This window comes from Orbicella franksi, chromosome 12, assembly GCF_964199315.1.
Source record: "Orbicella franksi chromosome 12, jaOrbFran1.1, whole genome shotgun sequence".
Taxonomy (NCBI): domain Eukaryota; kingdom Metazoa; phylum Cnidaria; class Anthozoa; order Scleractinia; family Merulinidae; genus Orbicella; species Orbicella franksi.
The window spans coordinates 16,156,262-16,180,192 of NC_138156.1; the positions used below are offsets into that span (position 1 = coordinate 16,156,262).

The following is a 23,931-nucleotide window of genomic DNA, read 5'->3' on the forward strand; positions in this document are numbered from 1 at the left end:
CTTTTGATGAACCAATCCACATACCCTCAGTTTTTGTATTATTGATCTTGAGGCCTGAGATATTCTTAAAAAGGTCTAATACTTGAAATAGTACTTTGGCCGAGCTAGTGTTGGCGAGCATTGCTGTTGTGTCATCAGCGTATTGTAATAGTTTTGTCTCTTCCTTGCCAATAGAGATACCCTTTATAGCTGGATTTTGACGAATGGCAATTGCTAACGTTTCTACGGCTACAATGAAAAGATAAGGAGAAAGTGGATCTCCCTGTCTAACGCCTCGTTCAAGTTTAAAAGGTTTTGAAATCATGCCGTTGTTAATTATGCAGCTTTGTATGTTTTTGTAGAACAGTTTTACCCAGCGGAGAAAGTCGGAACCAAAATTAAAAGCTTCAAGGCATTTAAAAAGGAAATCCCATTCAATACTATCGAATGCCTTTTGAAAATCAATGAAAATCATTAAACCAGGGGTGTTTTCTTTAACAGTCGAATCCATAATATCATAGATGGAGCGAATGGTTTCGCCGATAAAACGATCTTTAATATACCCTGTTTGATTATAATGAATGATATAAGGTAAGACATTTTTAATTCTCGAGGCTATTACCTTAGACATAATTTTCGCGTCCACGTTAACAAGAGAAATTGGGCGCCAATTTTCAATGAGAGAACGATCTTTACCTCTTTTTTCTATGAGTGTGATAAACGCTTGCTTTTGAGATTGGGACATCTCTCCTTTTTCGAAACAATCATTAACACATCTAATAAAGCAATCGCTGATTAAAGGCCAAAATTTTTTGTAGAACTCGATCGGAATTCCATCGTTCCCTGGAGTTTTGTTGTCTTGAAAAGTATCGAGAAGACGTAAACATTCCTCCGAAGAGATTTTACCTTCACATGATTTTTTTTGCTCTTCAGTTAAGTGGTTATCGTAAGCTAATTAGATATTTATTTTTGATTGTAAGTTAATTGTAGATATTTTATTCTTCTGTAAGTAACTTTAATGTAAGTAACGTATGTCATTGGTAAATAAAAAAAAAATTAAAAAAAAAAAAAAAAATTTTCCAATTTAAGCAATTGGAAAGAAGAAGCTTCTTCTTTCCAATTGCTTAAATTGGAAAATTTACTGCGATGATCATTCTTCACTTGCATCTACAACCGCAGTTCATATATGAATTATTTCATATAAACTTCTCATCATTTGACTCCTCACGGGAAGATATGAACTCAATTAACTGACCTCGCTCCCAATGTGTGGCTTCATAGCTCAGTTGGTAGAGCATCGCACCGGTATCACGGAGGTCACGAGTTCGAATCCCGTTGACGCCATGATTTTTTTTAGGCTTCTTCTTTCCAATTGCTGAAATTGGAAAATTTACTGCGATGATCATTCTTCACTTTCATAATGGATGTTCATTAGCGCAAGTCCAGACTCTCGCTCACTGGTCATGGTCGCCCTCAGATGAGTTTTCAATCGCCGCAATGTGCTGAACGATCGCTCACATTCTTCAGAAGTAATTGGCAACCTACATAAGATGCGCAGCAATTTATGTACGTTTGGAAACAGTTCATGGTTGTTTTCTTCTAATGCTTGATCTGCACTGCTGGTAGGTCTTGATCCGCATTTAGCCACTTGCTCTGCCAACGGAAATGTTCCACATTGCAGGCTCCTATATACAGGAGGCTCGTATGATCCGTCCAACTTATGCACCCTTATAATATTGTAACCTGCGATATAGCATGTGATGCCTTTTTAAATTGATTTTCTTTTGTTCTTCTTCAAAAACGAAAATCTCGTCTCGCGGTATTTCGAAAGGGGGGGGGGGGGGGTTCCGATACTTTTTTCCCTCTTGAAATAATGTCCATTTTCATAACCCAAAAGGGGGGTTCCAGAACCCCTAGAACCCTCCCCTGGCTACGCCCCTGAGAATTTCAGTGAATCTATTACCTTTTCTTCTCCGGGCTCAGGCGAAGGCTGTCCATCGCCGACATTAAGAAAACATAAAACACAAGGATAACCCAGTAAAGACGTATTTACGCTTTTGCAGCGGTTAAAACAGAAGAAATTACGTTTAGAAACACCTTTTGTCCTGATAAGCATCTGTGCTTTTTAGCGGGAAAATCCCATCCTACGTTGCAGCGAGGTTGACGAGTGCGAGATACTGGGTACCCTGTTTGCTACCATTTGCCACTATTTGCCACTATTCGCCACTATTCGAGACTGTGCGCCGCTATTCGCACTATTCGAGACTATTTGCACTATTCGTACTATTCGCTATTCGGGACTATTCGTTGTTCGTTATTCGCGACTATTCGCTATTCGCTATTCGGGTTTTCCAGACACCCGCCTGGGACCATGACCCACCTTTTGGCGACCAAAACGCTTGCATTTTATGACTCGTGCTTTCCTACGGAAACCCGAGTAATTATTTAAAGTCCCTGTTAAATCAATCAGTTTTTCTTAGAGATAATAATTATCTCTAAGAAAAACTGATTAATTTAACTTACATGTAATTGCTTTTTTGCCTTAAAAATGATATTTATTGTGCTTGGTTTATGGTGCTTTTAAATCAATTTTGTGATTATCTGCATTGGGCATGGCATAAATTACTGTAATATTTTGCCAACATGAAATTGAGAACTGGGTCTTAAGCAAAGTTGCAGGATTATTATTTAAGTAGAAAGAAATTTGTGACATTCTACAGACAGCCTTGCCATTCACAACATCCAAATAAGGTTAATTTGTTCCCTAGTGTTGTGTAAATAGTATTCTCTAATTTATAAACTATTTCATGTATGATATTGATGTATTGTTTATCCACTTTGCTGTACTTATCTTTAATTGATGTGTCAATAAAAACATTATCTTGAATATGTTGGGCTTGGCTGACAAATGTACCTATGCCTCATAACCCTTGAGTGCATTTGGTTGTATACTGCAGGCAAAATAAATGTGCATAATATAACTTACTCAAAGCTTACTTATAATTTTTGGTATAATTTAATCATAGCAAAATTAATTAAAGGAACCCAATAAAAGCTTCTGTAGTCCACAATCTCAGATGAAAAAAAGAACAAATCACATTGTAATTGAAAAATAAAATTATTATTAGAAGCCTATGCAAGTATTGATGACCAGCAACAAAACATCATATTTACTGTTCATGCCAGAGTGATTTTGCCTATACTTATACTTTGAGAGATGTTTCAAAACCTTTCAGCAGTAGGAGACTCCATACTAAAGTGAAGATGGCTAACTCTATCTTTGGGAATCAAGTTAGAAAACTATTTCGGTATTTTCGGTATTTTCATTTTATTTGGTAGAGATTTAGGAACTAAGTATATCATAACCACTGTGGAGGCACAGTGGTATTATGGTTAGTGCACTCATCCCTGGATCAAGCGGTCCGGGCTCAAGCCCGCGCCGGGGACACTGTTGTTTTCTTGGGCAAGACACTTAACTTTTACAGTGCCTCTCTCCAGCCACCCAGGGTATAAATTGGTACCAGTGAATTGTTGGGGAAACCTAACAAATTGCGGAGAAGTTACCTGTGACGGACTAGCATCCCATCCAGGGGGAGTAGAAATACTCCTAGCCGCTTCATGCTACAGCAAACGGGATAAGCTCCGACAGCTATGAGCTAGTTGGCTCCAAGGCTTCTTTTCTTTGTTGTAACCACTGCGTTTCAATCATACCCCACAACAAAAAAATGTGTAAACTCCTTTTGTGTGGGAGTCCCCAAGTTAACTAAGAAAGATTATAATGATTAAAACAAGTGTCTTTTTTTCTGAATAAGGTAGGAAAGAACAAGAAATGCCACCATAAAGCACAGAAGAAAGTTCTGTTACATTATCAAGAATTTTGGTGGCTCCCCTGAAATCCTTGAAATCAAGGCTCTATTTTCATTATCACACCATCTTACACCTAGTTTGGGCTGAAACTATAAAATCGCTCACAATTTACCTCCCATACATGTTGGATTATTTTCATTAGCAACAACATTCCAAAATGAACAGAGGAGCTCTGCTTTTAGGCTTGGCTAAATCTATGTGTTATTGCCTTGCAAAAGCTTTGCTTATTGGAAATTACGGAAGGCATCAGCATCCTTGGTGAAGCCTATCTAAAGTACAAACATGTATACTGGGACTCAGTCAGCCTCATTGCACAATGATTTTGTAATAAAAATTTCATTGCATGTACATATGTACACGTACCTAAGTTCGATATACTGGCCGCTAGTAAAAGTACAATTACACTAGTATATTAAGGGTGCATTAGACTCATAGTATTCACAGTATGCAATTGCCAGCAATCGTAAGCACTATCGGTATATTGGCAGTTTTCCCACCCAACCCTCCCCTTTTGGGTGTTATACTGGACTAGTTCCCTTGTCACTATTTACAGTATTTTGAAAGCCTTGTACATTCTTGTGTATCCTTGTTTATCTTGTACTTTGCTTTTGTTTCTGTAGTTGATTGTAATTAGGTTTATTTTATTTTGATTTATCTCACTTATTGATGTTCAATTAACTTAGGTGTATGTAATATATTACATTGTTGTGAATAAAGGCTGTCTTAGTCCCAACTTTGCCTGCAATCATGTTGTGTAATTTAGTTAAAAAATTAAATGTTTAAATAGATGAGTTACAAAGAAATAGACACTTAATATGTCTTTTATACACGTACTGGGAATAGGCGTGTAGTGAGTGTGCTGAAGTGCACATATACTTTACAAACTTGGCTTTACCAAAAATTACAATAGGTTTGAATCCAAATCTTTCATGCAGAGCTTTCATCCGCCGGGTGGGGGTGGGGGGTACTCCCATATATGGGCTGTATAGGTATGTGCAGCCCCAAAGGGTAGGGTTTTTTTAGCCGTTTTGGTCATAAACAGGGTATCAATTTTGGCCATTTTGGTTATAAATAGGGTATGGTTTTTGCACTCTGGTCTTGAATTGGGTATGTTTCTTAGGACAAGCTACTTTTTCATCATTATCATTAAGACCGTCAACAAAAGCCCTTCATAACTTATGTTTAGGCCAACTGTGTCAGCCACAGCTTTCATAAATAGGCTATCTAATTTTTGGTCAAGTTATAAATAGGGTAGCAAAAAACGCAGATTTTGGTCATAAATAGGGTAAGGGTTTTGGGAAGTGGCCGAACATCCCCACCCAACTTTTCTGGAAGTACCCCCCCCACCCCCCCCCCCCCCGGCCTTTCATCATAATTACCGTTTCTGGCAAACTGCTGGGAGAGGCATAACAAGGTCTAACAAGAGATTTGCTTTATGTCCCTGGGTTAGAGAAATAAATCTACTGATTTCATGCTAAGCCAGAGATTGTGCCTTCATTAGTCTCTCGCATCTGTGGCAAATCGGTTGGTTGAGAATGACTGGCGTTTTGTGCCATGTTCCTGGTGGGATAACTTTATTGATCTCTTCCACCGCTAACTGCACTGGAAAATTGCTTTGATTAACGGTTCCGAGAGTCATGTGAAAGTCCTGCAGTCTGGTGTGTGGAATGTGCTTCCGCACACCAGTTGTAAGTTCGAGATCTCGTTCGTTTTTCAGTGCCCACCAAGTCAACTCCTGTTGTGATTTCTTGTCAACCATGAGTACAAGTGAAACTGCATCGCCATAACCGTGGATTGCACATTCTATCTTATCAAACCAGACCTCGAAAGTTTTCCAAGAATAATTATTCAGGAATTTCCCGATTTTCACAGCCTCGTTCTTAGTGTAGCAGCAATAGTAGTCGAACGCAAGATGAAGATCTCGACCTCCCTCTGTGTTTAAACTTTGCGTTTGACCAAACTGTTTCAAAATCGACGCAGCGAGCTCCATATTCTCGATAAGTTCGCTCGGCCAAGAATGAAATTTGTTCCAAAACGCTGCTCCATACATGCGAGTGGAAACATTTCCTTTACGTGCCACACATCGTGAACTACATCCAGGGCCACCTTCAGATGGAAAAGCAGGACTATACACAAGGCATTTCTCCGATTTGCGAGATACTTTGGGAACGGATGGCCATTTAAATAGTAAAAATAAGACAACAAAAATAATCAAAAGTATTAAGAGGAAGAAATACCGTTGACGAAGACGTCTGCGGTAACACATACTAACTTCCTTTTGGGATTGCAACTTTTGAGGTCAAAATCAACCTGACTCTGCATTTCGTCACGTGACGTCTAATAAGTCACGCTGCGAACTGACACCTCACGAAATACGCACATGTTTCGGGTACATGAAAGGTGACTGTATCCAGTACTTACGCTTTAGTCACCGCTTATTTTAATTTTTATCTCCTCCAGTAGCTATATAACATTTTGTCTCCACGTCACAACGAATGAACGCACAGCCAATAGGCAAATAAGGTTATTTGGGGAGGACCTGGCAAGAACCAACCCAAACTACATTACAGCAACTACAAGAATGAGAAACTACATAAATCATCCAATAACTGTTCATCAGCAAGGTATAAACTGCTATCGCCGACCACTTGTACAATCTGTCCTCGTACATTACATTAGGCCATCTTCGCTCCTAAAGGGGAGTATAGGGCGTCAACCATGGATCTCCACCTAACTCTATTACTGGCAGTTCGCTTTGCCTCTACCCACGTGAACTTGTTCTTGGCGAGCTCAGCTATCACACTTCGCCTCCAGGATTGCTTTGGGCGACCTCTTCTTCTAGACCCCTGAGGGTTCCACTCGAGAGCGCAACGGGTGATATTATTCTCAGGCTTCCGTAGCGTATGCCCGATCCATGTCCATTTTCTTCTCATAATGCTTTCTTCTATACGTATTTGTTGTGTCCTTTCCCATAGTTCTTCATTTGAAATGACCTCTGGCCAGCGGATGTTCAGGATCTTCCTTAAACACTTGTTGGTAAAGGTTTGCAATTTCTTGGTCATGTGACTTACCAGGAGCGAAGCCACGTGTAGATTATGCCTTAACAGGAGCTTGAACCACTCGAACGCACATTGCAATTCAAGGAAACCAGGTCACAGTAAAATCAATAGTTAGCGTTTATTAGAAGGAGCGATGAATCAACAATATAGAAATCAGGATAACAAAATAGAGATGAACTTGTGATGTGAAGTCGTAGTAACGGTTGTGATTGTGTGGTTCGAACTAAAAACAAAACGATACAAAAGGCTTATGTAAGCTAATACTAGTTAAGATACAAAACATAAATCAAGGATGCCAATGAACATAAATCTTAAACTATAACGACACGATTACAACTAAAATATATGTAGCAAAGACTTACTTTGATCTTGCTCCTGCGAGGGTAGCAATGGTAGGAACGATAGCTTAACACGATAGCGATGATAGCGATAGCATAAAATAACAACGAAAACGTAGATGGCGTAACTAAACTGATAAAAATGTGGTGTCTCTAATTACTTGATTCCAAAGGTTATATTGCGAAACTTGCATTGATCACAGCAATCACAGCATGAATAGCAAAAACTTAAAAAATGTACATAATCGTTAATAAGTAATAGTTATTTAAACAAAACAAAGAAGAAAACGAGTTACGAAAGTAACATTCCGGCCCCTTTAAAGGCGGTAACAACAGGCAAACGTCTTTAACTAAAACACTATAATAAAGTCCTTATAATAAAAAGAAGAAAAAACAAAACAAAGTTCAGTTCATTTCTGATCAGCGGCCTCCAACAGAACAACTTTATCTATTGGTCTGGTGAGAACGGATGTTCTCGTCTTCACTTTTAGACTCCGTACTAAGCCGTCATCTCGGCTCTCATGAACCTCTAGTACTCTTCCAAGTGGCCACGAACCGCGGGAAGTAGATTCATCAAGGACCAGGACCACATCATTGACGGCGAAGTTTCTTCTGGCTTTGTTCCACTTCTGTCTCTCTTGTAGAGCTGGCAGGTATTCGCGCATCCAGCGACGCCAGAACACGTCAGCTAAGTACTGCACATGACGCCATCTGCGGCGCGAAAAGCTGTCGTCTTTGACAAATGCTCCCGGTGGCAATGTGGGACCCGACCGCAAGAGTAGCAGGTGATTGGGTGTTAGGGCCTCTGGATCCCTGGGGTCATCTGAAACCTTGGTTAATGGGCGTCCATTGATGATGGATTCCACTTCGCATAGCAAGGTATGCAGCCCTTCGTCGTCCAGCGCTTGGTCTTGCAGAAGTGCTTTCATCACCTTACGGGTTGTACGGATACATCTTTCCCAGACGCCGCCGTGATGCGAACCAGCTGGAGGGTTGAAAACCCATTCGATGCTCTTAGCTAGCAGGAAGTCATGAATCTTCTGCTGATTCCAATCTTGGATGGCTTCTCGCAGTTCCTTCTCGCCTCTGACAAAGTTACTGCCATTGTCAGATCGTATGCGTTGAGGTTGGCCTCTTCTCGCGATAAAACGCCTTAAAGCATGGATGAAAGAATCGGTGTCTAGGCTATGAGCAACTTCGATGTGAACCGCGCGAACTGCCAGACAGGTAAATAGGACACCATATCTCTTTACTGTACTTCTTCCACGACGTACAAGCAGGGGGCCAAAACAATCGACTCCAACATGGCTGAAGGGAGGTTCGGATGGGCAAACTCTGTCCTCGGGCAAATTTGCCATCTTCTGTTGTCCCACGGATGCCTGTGTCCTCTTGCAGTGGAAGCATCCGTTCAGAACTCGGCGTAGGGAGATTCTCGCTTGAACAATCCAATATCTCTCTCTAATCATTGACAGCGTATGCTCAAGACCAGAGTGACCACAGCGTAGATGATAATGACGAATGATGAGGTCGGACACGTGATGCTGCTTTGGTAGTATGACTGGATGTTTAGCATCTTCACTGATCGTTGAGCGTTGGAGGCGACCTCCTACACATATGAGACCTCTCAAAAGGATTGGGTCCAATTTGCATATGTGGCTTGATTTCTTCACGCTCTTTATCTTCAGGGGGTTTGTGGCTTCAGAGGCAGAGCCCTGTAAAGATAGCAACTCGTCGTTGAAACAGCGACTTTGGACGACCTTGATGATTTCTCTTTCGGCTTCCTCTAGCTCGTGGACCTTCAAGGCATCAATCTTCTGATCGTGGTGGGATTGCAGCAGGTCTCCTTTCTTTCTTCTGGTGATAGCATTTCGCAGGCGATTTCTGTATCGGAGTATCCACGCCACGAACCTCTTTAACGAGTACCACGACGAAAATCGCTTGAAAACTTCCACAACATCGTAATCTGGAGGACAGGTCATGGTTGCAAACGTGGCAGCAACTTCTTCTAAAGGTTTCTGTTTGATCTCCTCGTCGATTGCAGCGGGCATCTGGGGCCAATTTTCTTCGGACAGCCAAAGGAATTCTGGACCCTTTGTCCAGCGGTTACTTCTGATGATAGCCTCGGCTGATAAGCCTCTTGACGCGTCGTCGGCGGGATTCGTTTTTGTTCCAACGTAATGCCATTGGCTTGGGATGGATTGCTCGCGGATAGCAGCGACTCGGTTAGCCACGAAGGTTTTGTACCTTCTTTCACTGTTAGCGATGTAGCGCAGGACACAAGTGCTGTCCGTCCAGTAGAAGGAGTCGTTGATAGGGAGTTCTATCTCGTGGCGTATCATTCTGTCCAGCCTCGTGGAGAGCACAGCGGCAGACAGTTCCATTCTTGGGATGGTCACTGGCTTTAGAGGTGATAAGCGGGATTTTCCCATAACGAACGAGCAGTGAACTTCGTGCTGGGCATTTACGAGCCTGAGGTAGGAAACAGCACCATAGGCCACCTGAGAGGCGTCAGAGAAGTGGTGGAGTTGGCAGGAACTGATATCACCAAAATTCGGAGGCTTGAAGCACCTATCGATAGAGAACTGCTCCAGTCTAGGTAGCTCTTCCTACCAACTCTTCCAGCATATTAGATCCTCTTCAGGGATTAAGTCGTCCCAACCAAGTTGCTTCCTGCAGAGGTTTTGAAGGAGAATCTTGGCAGAAAGATGGAAGGGAGCCACAAAGCCGAGTGGATCGTAGATCGAGCTGATCATGGAGAGGATTCCTCTTCTGGTGGGTGGTTTATCTTTGGTAGCAATTTTAAAGCCAAACGTGTCTGAAGTCACGTGCCATTGTACCCCAAGGGCTCTCTCTGTAAGGATGTGGTCGAAGTCCAAATCTCTGACGGACGCTGCCCGATCCAACTCAGGGACAGATTCAACGACCTTGCGCTTGTTTGACAGCCACTTGGTTAGCCGGAAACCTCCTCGTTTCAAGAGTTGTGATAACTCGCTCGATAGATGGATAGCATCTTCTTCTGAATCAACGCATTTTAAGCAGTCATCCACGTAGAAGTTTCGCTCGACCGTTCTTACAGCCTCACTGCTGAAATCTGCTTGGTTATCTGCCGCGGTCTTCTTCAAAGCAAAGTTGGCACAGCTAGGGGAAGATACAGCCCCAAATAGATGGACGGTCATCATGTATTCTTCTGGCTCTAGATCCAGATTTCCATCAGGCCACCAGAGGAAACGTAATGCACTGCGGTCTTCGAGGTTCACACGAACTGACATAAATGCTACCGGATCCTGGCGGAATCTTGTCAATACTCCGACGAGGGAATTTGTAAGATCCGGCCCCTGTAAGAGTTCATCATTGAGAGACTTGCCGTGGTACTTGGCGGAACAGTCAAACACGACACGTACCTTTCCCGGTTTGGCTGGATGTTGGACGGCGTGGTGGGGGAGATACCATGTCTTGCCTTGTGCTTCGGCTGGTTGGGCTTTAGTTGCGTATCCCTTTTTCAAGAGGTCTTCGATGCAATCTTTATACTTGGACCTCAGCTCTGGGTCTCTTGGTAGGCGCCATTTTAACAGCTTAAGGCGATGGTCGACAACTGACCTATTGTTCTCCAAACAAGGGGGGTCGTTCTTCCAGGGTAGGGCAAGCTGATAGTGGCCATTCTCCAGATTGATAGAGCCCCTCATTAACTCCATGGCGTGCTTATCGTTAGCTGACATCAATCTAGCTTCACTGTATGCTGAGTCGTTGAATTCCATGTCGCAGTAAGTTTGAAACTGTTCATTTAGTCGCAGGTCGGCCTTTATGAAGTTAGCGGTGCGAGTGTTAGTGTTCGTAACCTTGCCTAGTGGACCATTTACCACCCAACCGAGGGTGGTTCTTGTAGCGTACGGTCCTCCATTCTGACTCGGAATAACCTGCTTAGGCTCAAGGATTTCTGGAGCGTCGCTGCCAATGAGCAAGCCGACATCCGCATCAATATTGGGGATCTTGACTTCAGAGAGATATCGCCACCTTTTCACATCTTGTTGGTTCGCGACACTTTCGGTAGTAACGGGCAGGCTCGGTCTTGTGAACACAATTGGGAGCTCGAAGAGATTCTCCTCATCCAAGTCCAGTACTTCTAAGCTAACAACACGACAATTGGTTTTGCTATTCTCCTTTTCCATAGTCGTTAATGACAACGTGGTTTTCTTTCCCGACAAGTTCAGTTCCTTAGCTAGCTTCTCTGAACAGAAAGATGCGTTGGAGCCATTGTCCAGAAATGCGTAGGTTTGAATCATCCGATCGTAGCCCTTTGCTTTCACTTTAACTGGCAAGACAGCGAGACCGGTTGCAGATGCTTGAATTTGTTCGTTGTGTGGACCTAGAGTTTCATTTCTTCCATCGACAAAGCCGTTGTGAACCTTCTGATTGTCCACTTGCTGTGTAGCCCCTGTACCACTGGCTCCGCTGGCTCCGGAAGCGATATTAGCAGCTGGTCCATTATTCTTGGGATGCAAGAAGGAGGAGTGTTTGGTGTGGACATTGCAACCAGTTACGCGACAGAAGCTTTCTTTCGGACAGGAGTTGGAGAAGTGGCCAGGCACAAGGCAGTTATCGCAAATGTTCTTAGAGCGGACGAAATTAAATCTGTCTTTTAGAGACTTCTTCTTAAACTCATCGCAACGGGACAGCCAATGTCGGGCATTACAGAGAGGACATTTCTGACTGTTACCATTAACTGGTGTGTGGGTTTCCTGCTGTGAGACCGCGTCGATGGCGAAGTTGGACGCCTTAAGGGGTGGCTTGCTTCTGAACTTCGATCCTCCGGGAGGTACTGGGTTGTCCTTCGTAACATTTCCAAAGATGGCGTGTGTGGCAGCTCGAGCCTTTGAGGTAACGAAATTATCTGTCTTCTATGGTTATTTCCCGTTTTTCCGTTTCGGTGATCCTGTCAGCGACGTCACGCCACTTCAGTTTCAATCCATATGGCAGCCTGTTAACGATCATTTTTAGGGTATCTGGATTCTCCACTTTGTTAAGATAGCCGATTTCTTTAAGAGTATTCTTGCAGCTAGTGAGCAGAATCGAGAACCGCCGTAGTGCGGAGCTATCCTCTGCTTTAATAGGTGGTCCCTTTGTTAACTTGTTAACGTAGGCAGTAGCAATCCGGTAGCTTTGACCGTATCGTTTCTTAAGTAGACTTCTAGCTTCCTGATATCCTTCCTCAGGTTTCATTGATAAACAGCTGGACACTAACTCTTGTACTTCTCCGGATGTATATTGTACCAGGTAGTATAATCTTGCGCTATCACTGGTGGTTTTGCTTTCGATTACGTTTTGGAAGGCTCGTATGAATCCCCAGTACTCAATAGGGTCTCCGCTAAAAGTAGGCACCTCTGGCTGAGGGAGCGTCAGGGCAAGTGTGCTCTCTTGTTGTCGCTGGAGTAACTGTTGCATCACGGAATTCTGCTGGCTTTGAGTAGCTAACAACCTTTCAAGAAATGTGTCGGGCGGGCCACAAGCTTCTTTCGCAGGTTCCTCTTTAACAGTAAGCAAAGAAGACGGCTTAACTACTGGCTTCGGGTCATCGCATGGCCAACTGTCGGCATTCGGGTTGAGAGGTTTGCTAACTTTAGGAACTTCAGTAAAATTCTGGGGCCTACTATCGGTCTTATCCAATGTCGGCTCGTTTTTTGGCGGTCGGGATTCTGATGAGCAACCGTTTACTGCGCTTTCGGAGTATGTAGGCCGGTTGGCAGCTGGATCTAAAGATCTAGGGGTTGCCACGTGATCTGCCTCTGCTTCTGCGTATATCAGCTCCTCAGCTTGAGCCTTTCCGATCTCTGTTTGGAGTTCCAAAGCTCTTCTTCGTTGCTGGATGCTTAGCTCTTCCTTTTGGAGGGCGTGGAACCTTTCAAGGTTCTCGGCTTCGGCTTGTAAAACTGCTCGTTTAGCGGCGGCCTTCGTCTTAGCGCCTGAAATTGAACTCGCGCGGGAGCTTGCGCGAGAACTTGCACGGGAACCAATCGACGAACCCTTTCTCGAGCGGCGAGATGACTTTGAACTGGCACGAGAACCGGCGTTGCTAATTGAATCCTCAGGGCGTAACTCTTCTTGTAGTAACCTTGTTTCAGTAGCTGTTGACGAGATCCAATTACCGACATCGCGTGCCAAATCCGTTCCTAAGAGAACTGCGGCGTCATAATAATCATTCGACTCTTTAATTTCGTTTTCGTCACGAAGTTGAGAATGATAAGCGGCATGGGCTTCCTTAAACTCTTGTAAGAGATGTTTGAATTCTTCGATTCTGTCCTTTACTAGATTGTAATTGTTAGAATTCAGCATGAACCCTTTTATTTCGTTTTGGGCCTTAGTAAGAATTCCCTTCTTAGAACTTCTGCTTCTTTTAAGCTGTCGGAGTTTTTCGGATCGAACTCCGTCCCAGTCGAGAGTAACATTTTCTAGCCTGACTTTAGAAATAGTTGGAAGTGATTCATGTTCACCATCTGTGGTTTGTTCGCTTTCTTTGTCGGCCATAACCGGTGTAGGATTTCCACGCGCGTGTTGTGGAACGTGATAGCTTATTGCATAACTTGAAGTGAACAACACGTGTTTCAACTGTTACGTTAGCTAGTGTAGCTAAAGTCTTCGTAAAGGTAGAAAATCTAACGATAAATGATGGACAACGCGAAACTTTTCGTCAAATTCGAACTGATGTGACTTTCCAGGAGCGAAGCCACGTGTAGATCATGCCTTAACAGGAGCTTGAACCACTCGAACGCACATTGCAATTCAAGGAAACCAGGTCACAGTAAAATCAATAGTTAGCGTTTATTAGAAGGAGCGATGAATCAACAATATAGAAATCAGGATAACAAAATAGAGATGAACTTGTGATGTGAAGTTGTAGTAACGGTTGTGATTGTGTGGTTCGAACTAAAAGCAAAACGATACAAAAGGCTTATGTAAGCTAATACTAGTTAAGATACAAAACATAAATCAAGGATACCAATGAACATAAATCTTAAACTATAACGACACGATTACAACTAAAATATATGTAGCAAAGACTTACTTTGATCTTGCTCCTGCGAGGGTAGCAATGGTAGGAACGATAGCTTAACACGATAGCGATGATAGCGATAGCATAAAATAACAACGAAAACGTAGATGGCGTAACTAAACTGATAAAAATGTGGTGTCTCTAATTACTTGATTCCAAAGGTTATATTGCGAAACTTGCGTTGATCACAGCAATCACAGCATGAATAGCAAAAACTTAAAAAATGTACATAATCGTTAATAAGTAATAGTTATTTAAACAAAACAAAGAAGAAAACGAGTTACGAAAGTAACAGGTCAGTAGTTTTGTCGATCTCCATGTTTTTGAACCATACAGAAGGGCAGACTTCACGTTTGTATTGAAAATCCTGAGCTTCGTTTGCAATCTGATACATTTTTCCTTCCACACAGGCATAAGCATTGAGAATGTCGATTGCGCTTTCCTGATCCTGGCTGTTATGTCCTCATCAGTTCCGCCAGTTTCACTAATGATGCTTCCCAAATACGTGAACTCAGACACTCTTTCAACACCTTCCCCATGGAGTTCCAACGATTCTTGTTGCCTCACGCCAATTCGCATCTCCTTTGTTTTCTGGATGTTGATTTTGAGTCGAACCTGCCCACTAGTCTCTTGTAATCTTTCTCCCTTCTCTTTCATATCAACTAGCCGGTGTGTTAGTAAGCAAAGGTCGTCAGCATAATCCAAGTCTTCTAGGCGTTGGGTCAGTGTCCATTGGAGTCCCAAACGTTTACGCTCATATGCATTCTTCGACACCCAATCAAGTACCATGAGGAATAGCAACGGCGAAAGAAGGCACCCCTGTCTCACACCGGTCTTGACCTCGATGGGGTTGGTCAAAGTTCCTCCATGAAGCACTTGGCAAATAAAGCCCTCATACTGAACCTTGAGCATATTGATGATTTTGTCGGGTATGCCATAATGACGAAGAATCCTCCACATAGCCTCCCTATCCAAAGAATCGAAGGCTTTCTCAAAATCCACGAATAGCAAGTACAGGGGGGATGACCACTCGATTGATTGCTCTACAATAATCCTCAAAGTGGCAATTTGATCGGTACAGGAGCGATCCTTCCTAAATCCCGCCTGCTCATCTCTCAGGGCTTCATCAACCGCCACCCTCATTCGGTTCAATATGACCCGGGTTAAGACTTTGCTGGGTATCGAGAGCAACATTATTCCCCTCCAGTTACCGCACCGACAAAGGTCCCCTTTCTTTGTCAGCTTTACTAGAAGACCTCTCTTCCAGTCATCTGGAATCTCTTCTTTCTCCCATGCGAAGGTTAAAATTCTATGCAGTGCCGCCACAGTACAAGGACCTCCCTCCTTCAATGCTTCAAGAGGGATGTTATCTACCCCCTGGAGCTTTGGCATTCTTTAGTTGAGTGAGGGCTGATCTTATTTCTCCTTTGGAAATAGGTCCTGTGCCGATGTTCAGGGGAACATCTGCAGGCAGAGGATCTGGTAATTGGCTTGGGGCTGGTCTGTTCAATACGGATTCAAAATGCCTCTTCCATCGCTGGAGCTGATCTGTCCTCGTGGATTCTTGTAAAAAGCTCATCTTCAGAGTAGATGTGAATACAATATGTATTTGACGACTGAGCACATTTATTACATATACTCGCAGGACGTGCACAAACATAACACAAACTAAACGAGCTTTACATCTGACTGCCTTTATGGCTAGAGTGTCAACTACTTTGAACCAAAGTCTCTTGCGTATACAAATTCAACGTTTTTAAGGTTACAGTGCAAATGAATTTGCACACAACTAGCAGACAGCCTGGTTTGTCCAGAACTTTGGACCAATCCCCATTTACAAACACATGATGCCAGTTAGGCTGGGGTGTCCACTACTTTGGACGAAAATCCCCGTACATAAACATATCACGCCAGTTAGGCTGGGGTGTCCACTACTTTGGACCACAAAACCCCATGTACAAACATATCATGCCAGTTAGGCTGAGGTGTCCACTACTCTGGACCACAAAGCCCCATGTATAAACATATCATGCCAGTTAGGTCGGCTGGGGTGTCCACTACTTTGGACCAAAAAACCCCATGTATAAACATATAATGCCAGTTAGGCTGGGGTGTCCACTACTCTGGACCAAAAAGCCCCGTGTATAAACTTATCATGCCAGTTAGGCTGGGGTGTCCACTATTTGGACCACAAAACCCCATGTATAAACATATCATACCAGTTAGGCTGGGATGTCCACTTCTTTGGACCACAAAACCCCATGTACAAACATATCATGCCGGTGAGGTTGGGGTGTCCACTACTTTGGACCACAAAACCCCATGTACAAACATATCACGCCAGTTAGGCTGGGGTGTCCACTACTTTGGACCACAAAACCCCATGTACAAACACATCATGCCGGTGAGGTTCGGGTGTCCACTACTTTGGACCAAAAACCCAATGTACAAACATATCACACCAGTTAGGCTGGGGTGTCCTCTACTTTGGATCGAAAACCCCACATACAAACATATCATGCCAGTTAGGCTAGGGTGTCCGCTACGTCGGACCTAAACCCCATAGACAAGCATATTATGCCAGTTAGGCCGGGTTGTCCACTACTTTGGACCAAAAACCCCGGCAAAATACAAATATATCGTACCATTTAGGCTAGTAAACTAGGAAATTACAAGTAAAGAACACCAATACAGAAGAGGAGAATAATAACGGAGCTGAACAACCGCTAACAATAGTAATACAAGCTCATATGACCGGTAACCAATCAGGAGCCGAGAAAGACAATAGGCTATTGTTTGGAGAACAATGGATGCTATTGTTTTCCAAATCCAAGATGGCCGCCACAAGTTTCAGCCAATCAGGAGCCGAATTAAGAATTCAAGATGGCGGCGCCCACGAGAGAACCTGGTATCTAATGTGGAAAACCGCTGATCCGTGCTTGTTGAAGGTCGGACACTCAGAATGCTGATGTAGGTCGTTTCTCTCATTTCGTCACAGGTCGTTTCGAAACATATTTAAAGTCAATTTCGTTTCAAAAGTAACCTCGAGGAAAAAAATCTGATTAAAGTGTTTTCGACTTCGTAATACGTTTTGTGATTTCTTGTTCAAGCGTAATGCAATGTTGATATGATGGCAGGAAGTCGACTGAGGAAGCTATTGGGCCGTTATTTAGGAGTTTCGTTGCCCTGCGAGCTCCGGAGTTAAATTCATCCCACAGAGAAAAGATATTTGCCTGAAGGTCTCGGGACTTTCTCCACTGAATACACCAAAATTTCTCCGAAACGAACTTGATTCCTCTTACTAACCAAACTTTGCGCAGCTTTACGTGTCTCTAGTCAGTTTAACTTTGCGGAACTTTACGTATCCCGTAGTGTCCAATTTGTGGTTTCGTGCTGTGTTAACCACTTCAGACGAGACGGGTCACACAAAGAGAAATCGCTTTGTAGTGATTATCCCGAAAACGTCCGTCAAAACCGATTGAGGGGAATTCGAAGTTACAACAAAGTGTGTAAATTTCTTGATTCAAGCAAAACACATGCGCCGCGCCGACAACATGAACCAAACAAGTACAATATGATCTCCTCAGAGCTTTATTATCTAGCTCTCTGCACGGACTGCAGGCCTATGATGCTCCCTCATCATAGGCCTGCAGTGCGTGCAGAGAGCTAGATAATAAAGCTCTGAGGAGATAATTATTGTTCTGGTCAACGAACGAATACACGGTCGTGCTCCTGGCGTATGCCCATATTCGATAAGAATATTCCAGGTCCACGTCACGGTTGTACACGTCATGAATACTCTAGAATTCTATAGCTTTGGCGTCAAGATCACGTATTCGAGGATAAACGTATACACGCGCAGATCGCACATACTTTGAATTCATAGTCTAAAGTTTGCTTCCAGGAGAATGCTATGCACCCGAACTGTTACCTTCTTTTATAAAGTTCTTTTTACAAAGGGTTCGCCATCATACTCTAGGAGTACGACAGATGTGTGGTATACTTTAACGAAAATCCTCGAACGATTATGAACGGAGCGTATTCCACCGTATTCGACACGAATATTCTAGGTGTACGTCACGTGTTGTGTGCGGCTTGAATACTCTAGGATTCTATTGCGTCACCATCACATATTCGAGTCTAGAATACTCTAGAATATTTTGGCTTTCACGCAGTGCACGAAAGTCGGCCATGTTGGAAAACAGCCCACCAGCCTCGACGGAGGACTGGGATCGGTCTCACGGATTTCCATGGCGACACAAAATCGATACTTACAGTGTCCTGTGGTCCTAAACGACAGAGGTCCGTCCAACAAGCGGCCATGATGGAGACTGAGAGACTTTTGTCCGAGGCACTTATATACCTTTCTATTCGTTCCAAAGCATCCTGGGACGGTGACCTCATCGGGAACCAATCCTAGACTTGCCTCAGTCCCTTCTCGGTCGAAGGGTTAAAATAGGGGTAAGGGGTACTCCCCGTTCCAAAGCATCGTAGGACCGTAACCTCATCGGGAACCAATCTTAGACTTGCCCCACTCCTTTCGCGGTCGTAGGGGTAAAAATTGGGGTGAGGGGTACTCCCCGTTCCAAAGCATCGTGGGACGGTGACCTCATCGGGAACCAATCCTAGCCTTGTCCCACTCCCTTCTCGGCCAAAGGGGTAAAATAGGGATAAGGAGGTACTCCCTCTTAGTCTGCTATATAAAACCTTCACACGTTTTGAAAAGGACCAAAACAAAGTTTGTTGACTCACGAAAGAAGACTACTAGGATTGACCCCCGAAGTAGATGAGTTCAAGGACAAATGTTTCATCTGTCAAGGCGACCTCGTCATTAACTCCTTGACTCGATGTAGTGCGAAAACTTATTGCTGTGGAAAATTTTTGCACAAGAGATGTTTGCAACAGGAGTTACAATACTCAGATAAGTGCGGACATTGCAAAACCTCAAATCCTCGAGGGAATGAAGATGAGGCACAACTTTCACCTTGGGAGGATGTGGTACTCGAGAGGATTACCAACGCAACGAATGCCATCAATAGGTATCGGCGAGGGGGACGGCCTTATCATAGTCACAATCGTAATATTGTTTCGTGGAGGACCTTGCCGTACCATGCGAATCTTTCCATCTGGTTTGAATTTTATACAAGACTCACCATCTTCGTGCAGCAAAGGCGAAACGCTACCCTGTACATCCATGCCTATGTCAACTTGCCGTGGATGACCATTACTCAATCAATAAGACAGACGGTGTATGAAATGTTCAGTAGAAACATCCCAACGGAAGTAATGCTCTGCGTACGCGAAGTAAAGTTAAGGTTATTGTTCCTGTCGTGGCTGCACTACGACGCTGAGGATGAAGTGATTATCAACAGATTAACTCTTCAGTCATCTTTTTCACCCCCCATTTACCCTGAAGACACAGCTTGGGTGTAACGTCTAACTTTTATTGTAACTCAAAGAACTCGTAAAACAAAACAAAAACAAAAACAAAAACAAAGAGTCTGAGTCTTTATAACGTTTATTGAATAATGATCATAAAAATAATAACATGAACTCCGAAAGAGAATTGATTACAATTTTTAACTCTTTAACTCTTGACCGTCGGTATTCCACAAAGTGTTGGGAACTAAACTCGTTTCCAGTTTCACAGACGCTTGGTCCCTGGCCCCAAAACGCACGATATTCTGCCCTAGTTTTCTTTGCTTTTGGTCATGAAGTCTTTGCCTGATCCGTTCCTTATTCTTGGCATAGTAACTTCTCCAATACTCGTTGATCCGTTCCCTGTTGTTTTTACAGTATTGTCTTCGAGAATTTCTGATGTGCTCCTTGTTCTGTTGACAATAGGCTCTCTAGCTGCTGGCGAGTCGTTCCTTGTTGTTTTCATACCATTTTTTACGATACCACCACCACCTCATCCACCACCACCACCACCACCACCACCGCCACCACCGCCACTACCGCCACATTCACCACCACCACCACATTCACCACCACCACCACATTCACCACCACCACATTCACCACCACCACCACATTCACCACCACCACCACATTCACCACCACCACCACATTCACCACCACCACCACATTCACCACCACCACCACCACATGCACCATCACAACAACCACATTCACCACCACCACATCCACCACCGTCACCACCGTCACCACCGTCACCACCGCCACCACCACCACATTCACCACCACCACATTCACCACCACCACATTCACCACCACCACATTCACCACCACCACATTCACCACCACCACTACCACATCCACCACCACCACCACATTTACCACCACCAACACATTTACCACCGCCACCACCACCACCACCTACACCACCACTTCGTTCACCACCACCACCACATTCACCACCACCACATCCACCACCTACACCACCACTGTTTCCACGACCACCACATCCACCACCAACACCACCACCACATTCACCACCACCACCACATCCACCACATTCACCACCACCGCCACATCCACCACCTACACCACCACCACATTCACCATCACCACCACCACCACCACCAACGCCATCGCCCCCACCGCCGCCACCACCTCCACCACACTTGTCAACTCCATCATTAATCATATATAAAACTAAGGCATTAACTGCCTCAATTCATTTTGAGTCAAACTAGCAAGGAGTCGTGTCCCTTTATTGTCGATATTGTCATAGACTATTCTCTCGTGCAGACAGTAGAATTCGTCAAGAAAAACATAGTTGTCAAAGCAGTGGATCAGAAAAGACACGAGATGTCCCAAATATCACATTTCCTACCGAAAAGCACCATGGGATCCCTAGTAGAATAGAAATGGGAGAAGCGTTTCGGTTCAAGACACCCTCCAGTATTTTGATCGTGGGCCCTTCTGGTTGTGGCAAGACTTGTTTTACCGAATCGTTACTCTTGGATCACTTGGAAGGATTGTTTGTAAACCCTCCCACTACGATTCATTATTGCTACGGGGCGTGGCAAGACGGATTTAGAGACATGGAAGAAGCTGGTGTGCAATTTCATGAAGGGATTCCAGAGTCAGACCATCTCAAGTCATGGTTTCCGAAGGGTGAATTACTCGTATTAGACGATCTGATGGCAGAGGGAGGAGAGGACAAAGCGTTGCTAGACTTATTCACCAAACACTCTCATCATCAAAATATCACCGTGTTGTACTTGTGCCAAGACATGTTTCCACCAGGGAAATACGCCAAGAGTATTTCCAGGAACGCCCACTACATCGTAGCCTTCAAAAATCCAAGAGATCAATTAGGGATGAAGAATTTACTGCTTCAAGCTTTTCCCACTTGCTGGCAAGACATGATGGACGCGTATCAAAAAGTGACCGAACGACCGTTTGGGTACACGGTCCTGGATTTACATCCCGCCAGTGATGACAGGAAACGCGTGTTTAGTCACCTTATGACGCACGAAGGATACCCGCGCTGGCATCGAAGAAAGAAAGAGAATGTCTGATCATTGCCCAAAATGGTATATTAAACATCAGTTTAATCGACTCGGCTCATTTGAAGCACGTTGTCTTGGGTGAAGGTCGACGAGAATCATGGATGATCGTTCAACAGATATTTTTGGCCCCGTGGAAGATAACAATGATGACAACGTAGAAGAGGAAGAAGAGGTGGATGAAGAGGAGCCTGAAGAGGAATAGGAAGAAGATGAGGATAGTAGCAGCTCCGAAGAGGAAGAAGAAGCGGACGACGATGAACCAGATCCGTGGAGTCCGCTACGTCAAAACGTCGGGGAAGACGTCAAAGAAACCTACCTGAAAGAAGTCCAGCAGTTCCTGGATAAGGGGAAATCCCAAAACTATGCCGAAAATGCTGCTTTCAACGTCCTATTACCTGTAAGTAGAAGAAGGCTACGAAGGACTTACTTAGAGCGTCTAAAATGGACTCACCGTATCAAACACGACGCAATACACCGTAAAGTCATGAAGACTCTTCGACGCTTTATTGAGGAAGACGACATGGATTTTGACGAAGCGGCCGAGTCGGCAGTGGCAAAACGGAAATTCCTGCTAAACAGACTAATGCGGAAGAAGTTACTCCCGGACGATGATGACGAAGAGGAAGTAGAAGAAGAGGTTAAGACCTGAATTAGCCATGTGACTCTTATAAGAGTGTGTGATTCCAGGGTTTTAGTCATTATTTGTATGACGCCACACATCCAAGATGAATTGCTCCAATCAACTGTCAGGGAATGACCAGAGGGTTGTCTGTAAAAAGGCCTACCACAAAAAATATTATGCCAAGAACAGACAGCGAATCCTGGCCCAACAAAAGAGATATCGTGCAGAGAACGTCGGGATTCTCAAAACCCGCGGCAAAAGATGGTATGAAAACAACAAGGAACGACTCGCCAGCAGCTAGAGAGCCTATTGTCAACAGAACAAGGAGCACATCAGAAATTCTCGAAGACAATACTGTAAAAACAACAGGGAACGGATCAACGAGTATTGGAGAAGTTACTATGCCAAGAATAAGGAACGGATCAGGCAAAGACTTCATGACCAAAAGCAAAGAAAACTAGGGCAGAATATCGTGCGTTTTGGGGCCAGGGACCAAGCGTCTGTGAAACTGGAAACGAGTTTAGTTCCCAACACTTTGTGGAATACCGACGGTCAAGAGTTAAAGAGTTAAAAATTGTAATCAATTCTCTTTCGGAGTTCATGTTATTATTTTTATGATCATTATTCAATAAACGTTATAAAGACTCAGACTCTTTGTTTTTGTTTTTGTTTTTGTTTTGTTTTACGAGTTCTTTGAGTTACAATAAAAGTTAGACGTTACACCCAAGCTGTGTCTTCAGGGTAAATGGGGGGTGAAAAAGATGACTGAAGAGTTAATCTGTTGATAATCACTTCATCCTCAGCGTCGTAGTGCAGCCACGACAGGAACAATAACCTTAACTTTACTTCGCGTACGCAGAGCATTACTTCCGTTGGGATGTTTCTACTGAACATTTCATACACCGTCTGTCTTATTGATTGAGTAATGGTCATCCACGGCAAGTTGACATAGGCATGGATGTACAGGGTAGCGTTTCGCCTTTGCTGCACGAAGATGGTGAGTCTTGTATAAAATTCAAACCAGATGGAAAGATTCGCATGGTACGGCAAGGTCCTCCACGAAACAATATTACGATTGTGACTATGATAAGGCCGTCCCCCTCGCCGATACCTATTGATGGCATTCGTTGCGTTGGTAATCCTCTCGAGTACCACATCCTCCCAAGGTGAAAGTTGTGCCTCATCTTCATTCCCCCGAGGATTTGAGGTTTTGCAATGTCCGCACTTATCTGAGTATTGTAACTCCTGTTGCAAACATCTCTTGTGCAAAAATTTTCCACAGCAATAAGTTTTCGCACTACATCGAGTCAAGGAGTTAATGACGAGGTCGCCTTGACAGATGAAACATTTGTCCTTGAACTCATCTACTTCGGGGGTCAATCCTAGTAGTCTTCTTTCGTGAGTCAACAAACTTTGTTTTGGTCCTTTTCAAAACGTGTGAAGGTTTTATATAGCAGACTAAGAGGGAGTACCCCCTTATCCCTATTTTACCCCTTTGGCCGAGAAGGGAGTGGGACAAGTCTAGGATTGGTTCCCGATG

At 43.8% G+C, this 23,931-nt stretch overlaps 2 protein-coding genes across 2 annotated transcripts; one reads left to right on the top strand and one right to left on the bottom strand.

Moving 5' to 3' along the window:
- Window positions 1-7,653: 7,653 nt before the first annotated feature.
- Window positions 7,654-9,672, bottom strand: LOC145462253 (uncharacterized). The gene has a single exon (XM_081445756.1). The coding sequence runs from the start codon at window positions 9,670-9,672 to the stop codon at window positions 7,654-7,656; it is 2,019 nt and encodes a 672-aa protein (XP_081301882.1).
- Window positions 9,673-20,927: 11,255 nt separating this feature from the next.
- On the top strand, window positions 20,928-22,355 carry LOC145463471 (uncharacterized). Its single transcript, XM_081447224.1, has one exon. It carries the CDS (start codon window positions 21,122-21,124, stop codon window positions 21,776-21,778), a length of 657 nt encoding a protein of 218 aa, XP_081303350.1. The 5' UTR covers window positions 20,928-21,121; the 3' UTR covers window positions 21,779-22,355.
- The last annotated feature ends 1,576 nt before the right edge of the window (window positions 22,356-23,931 follow it).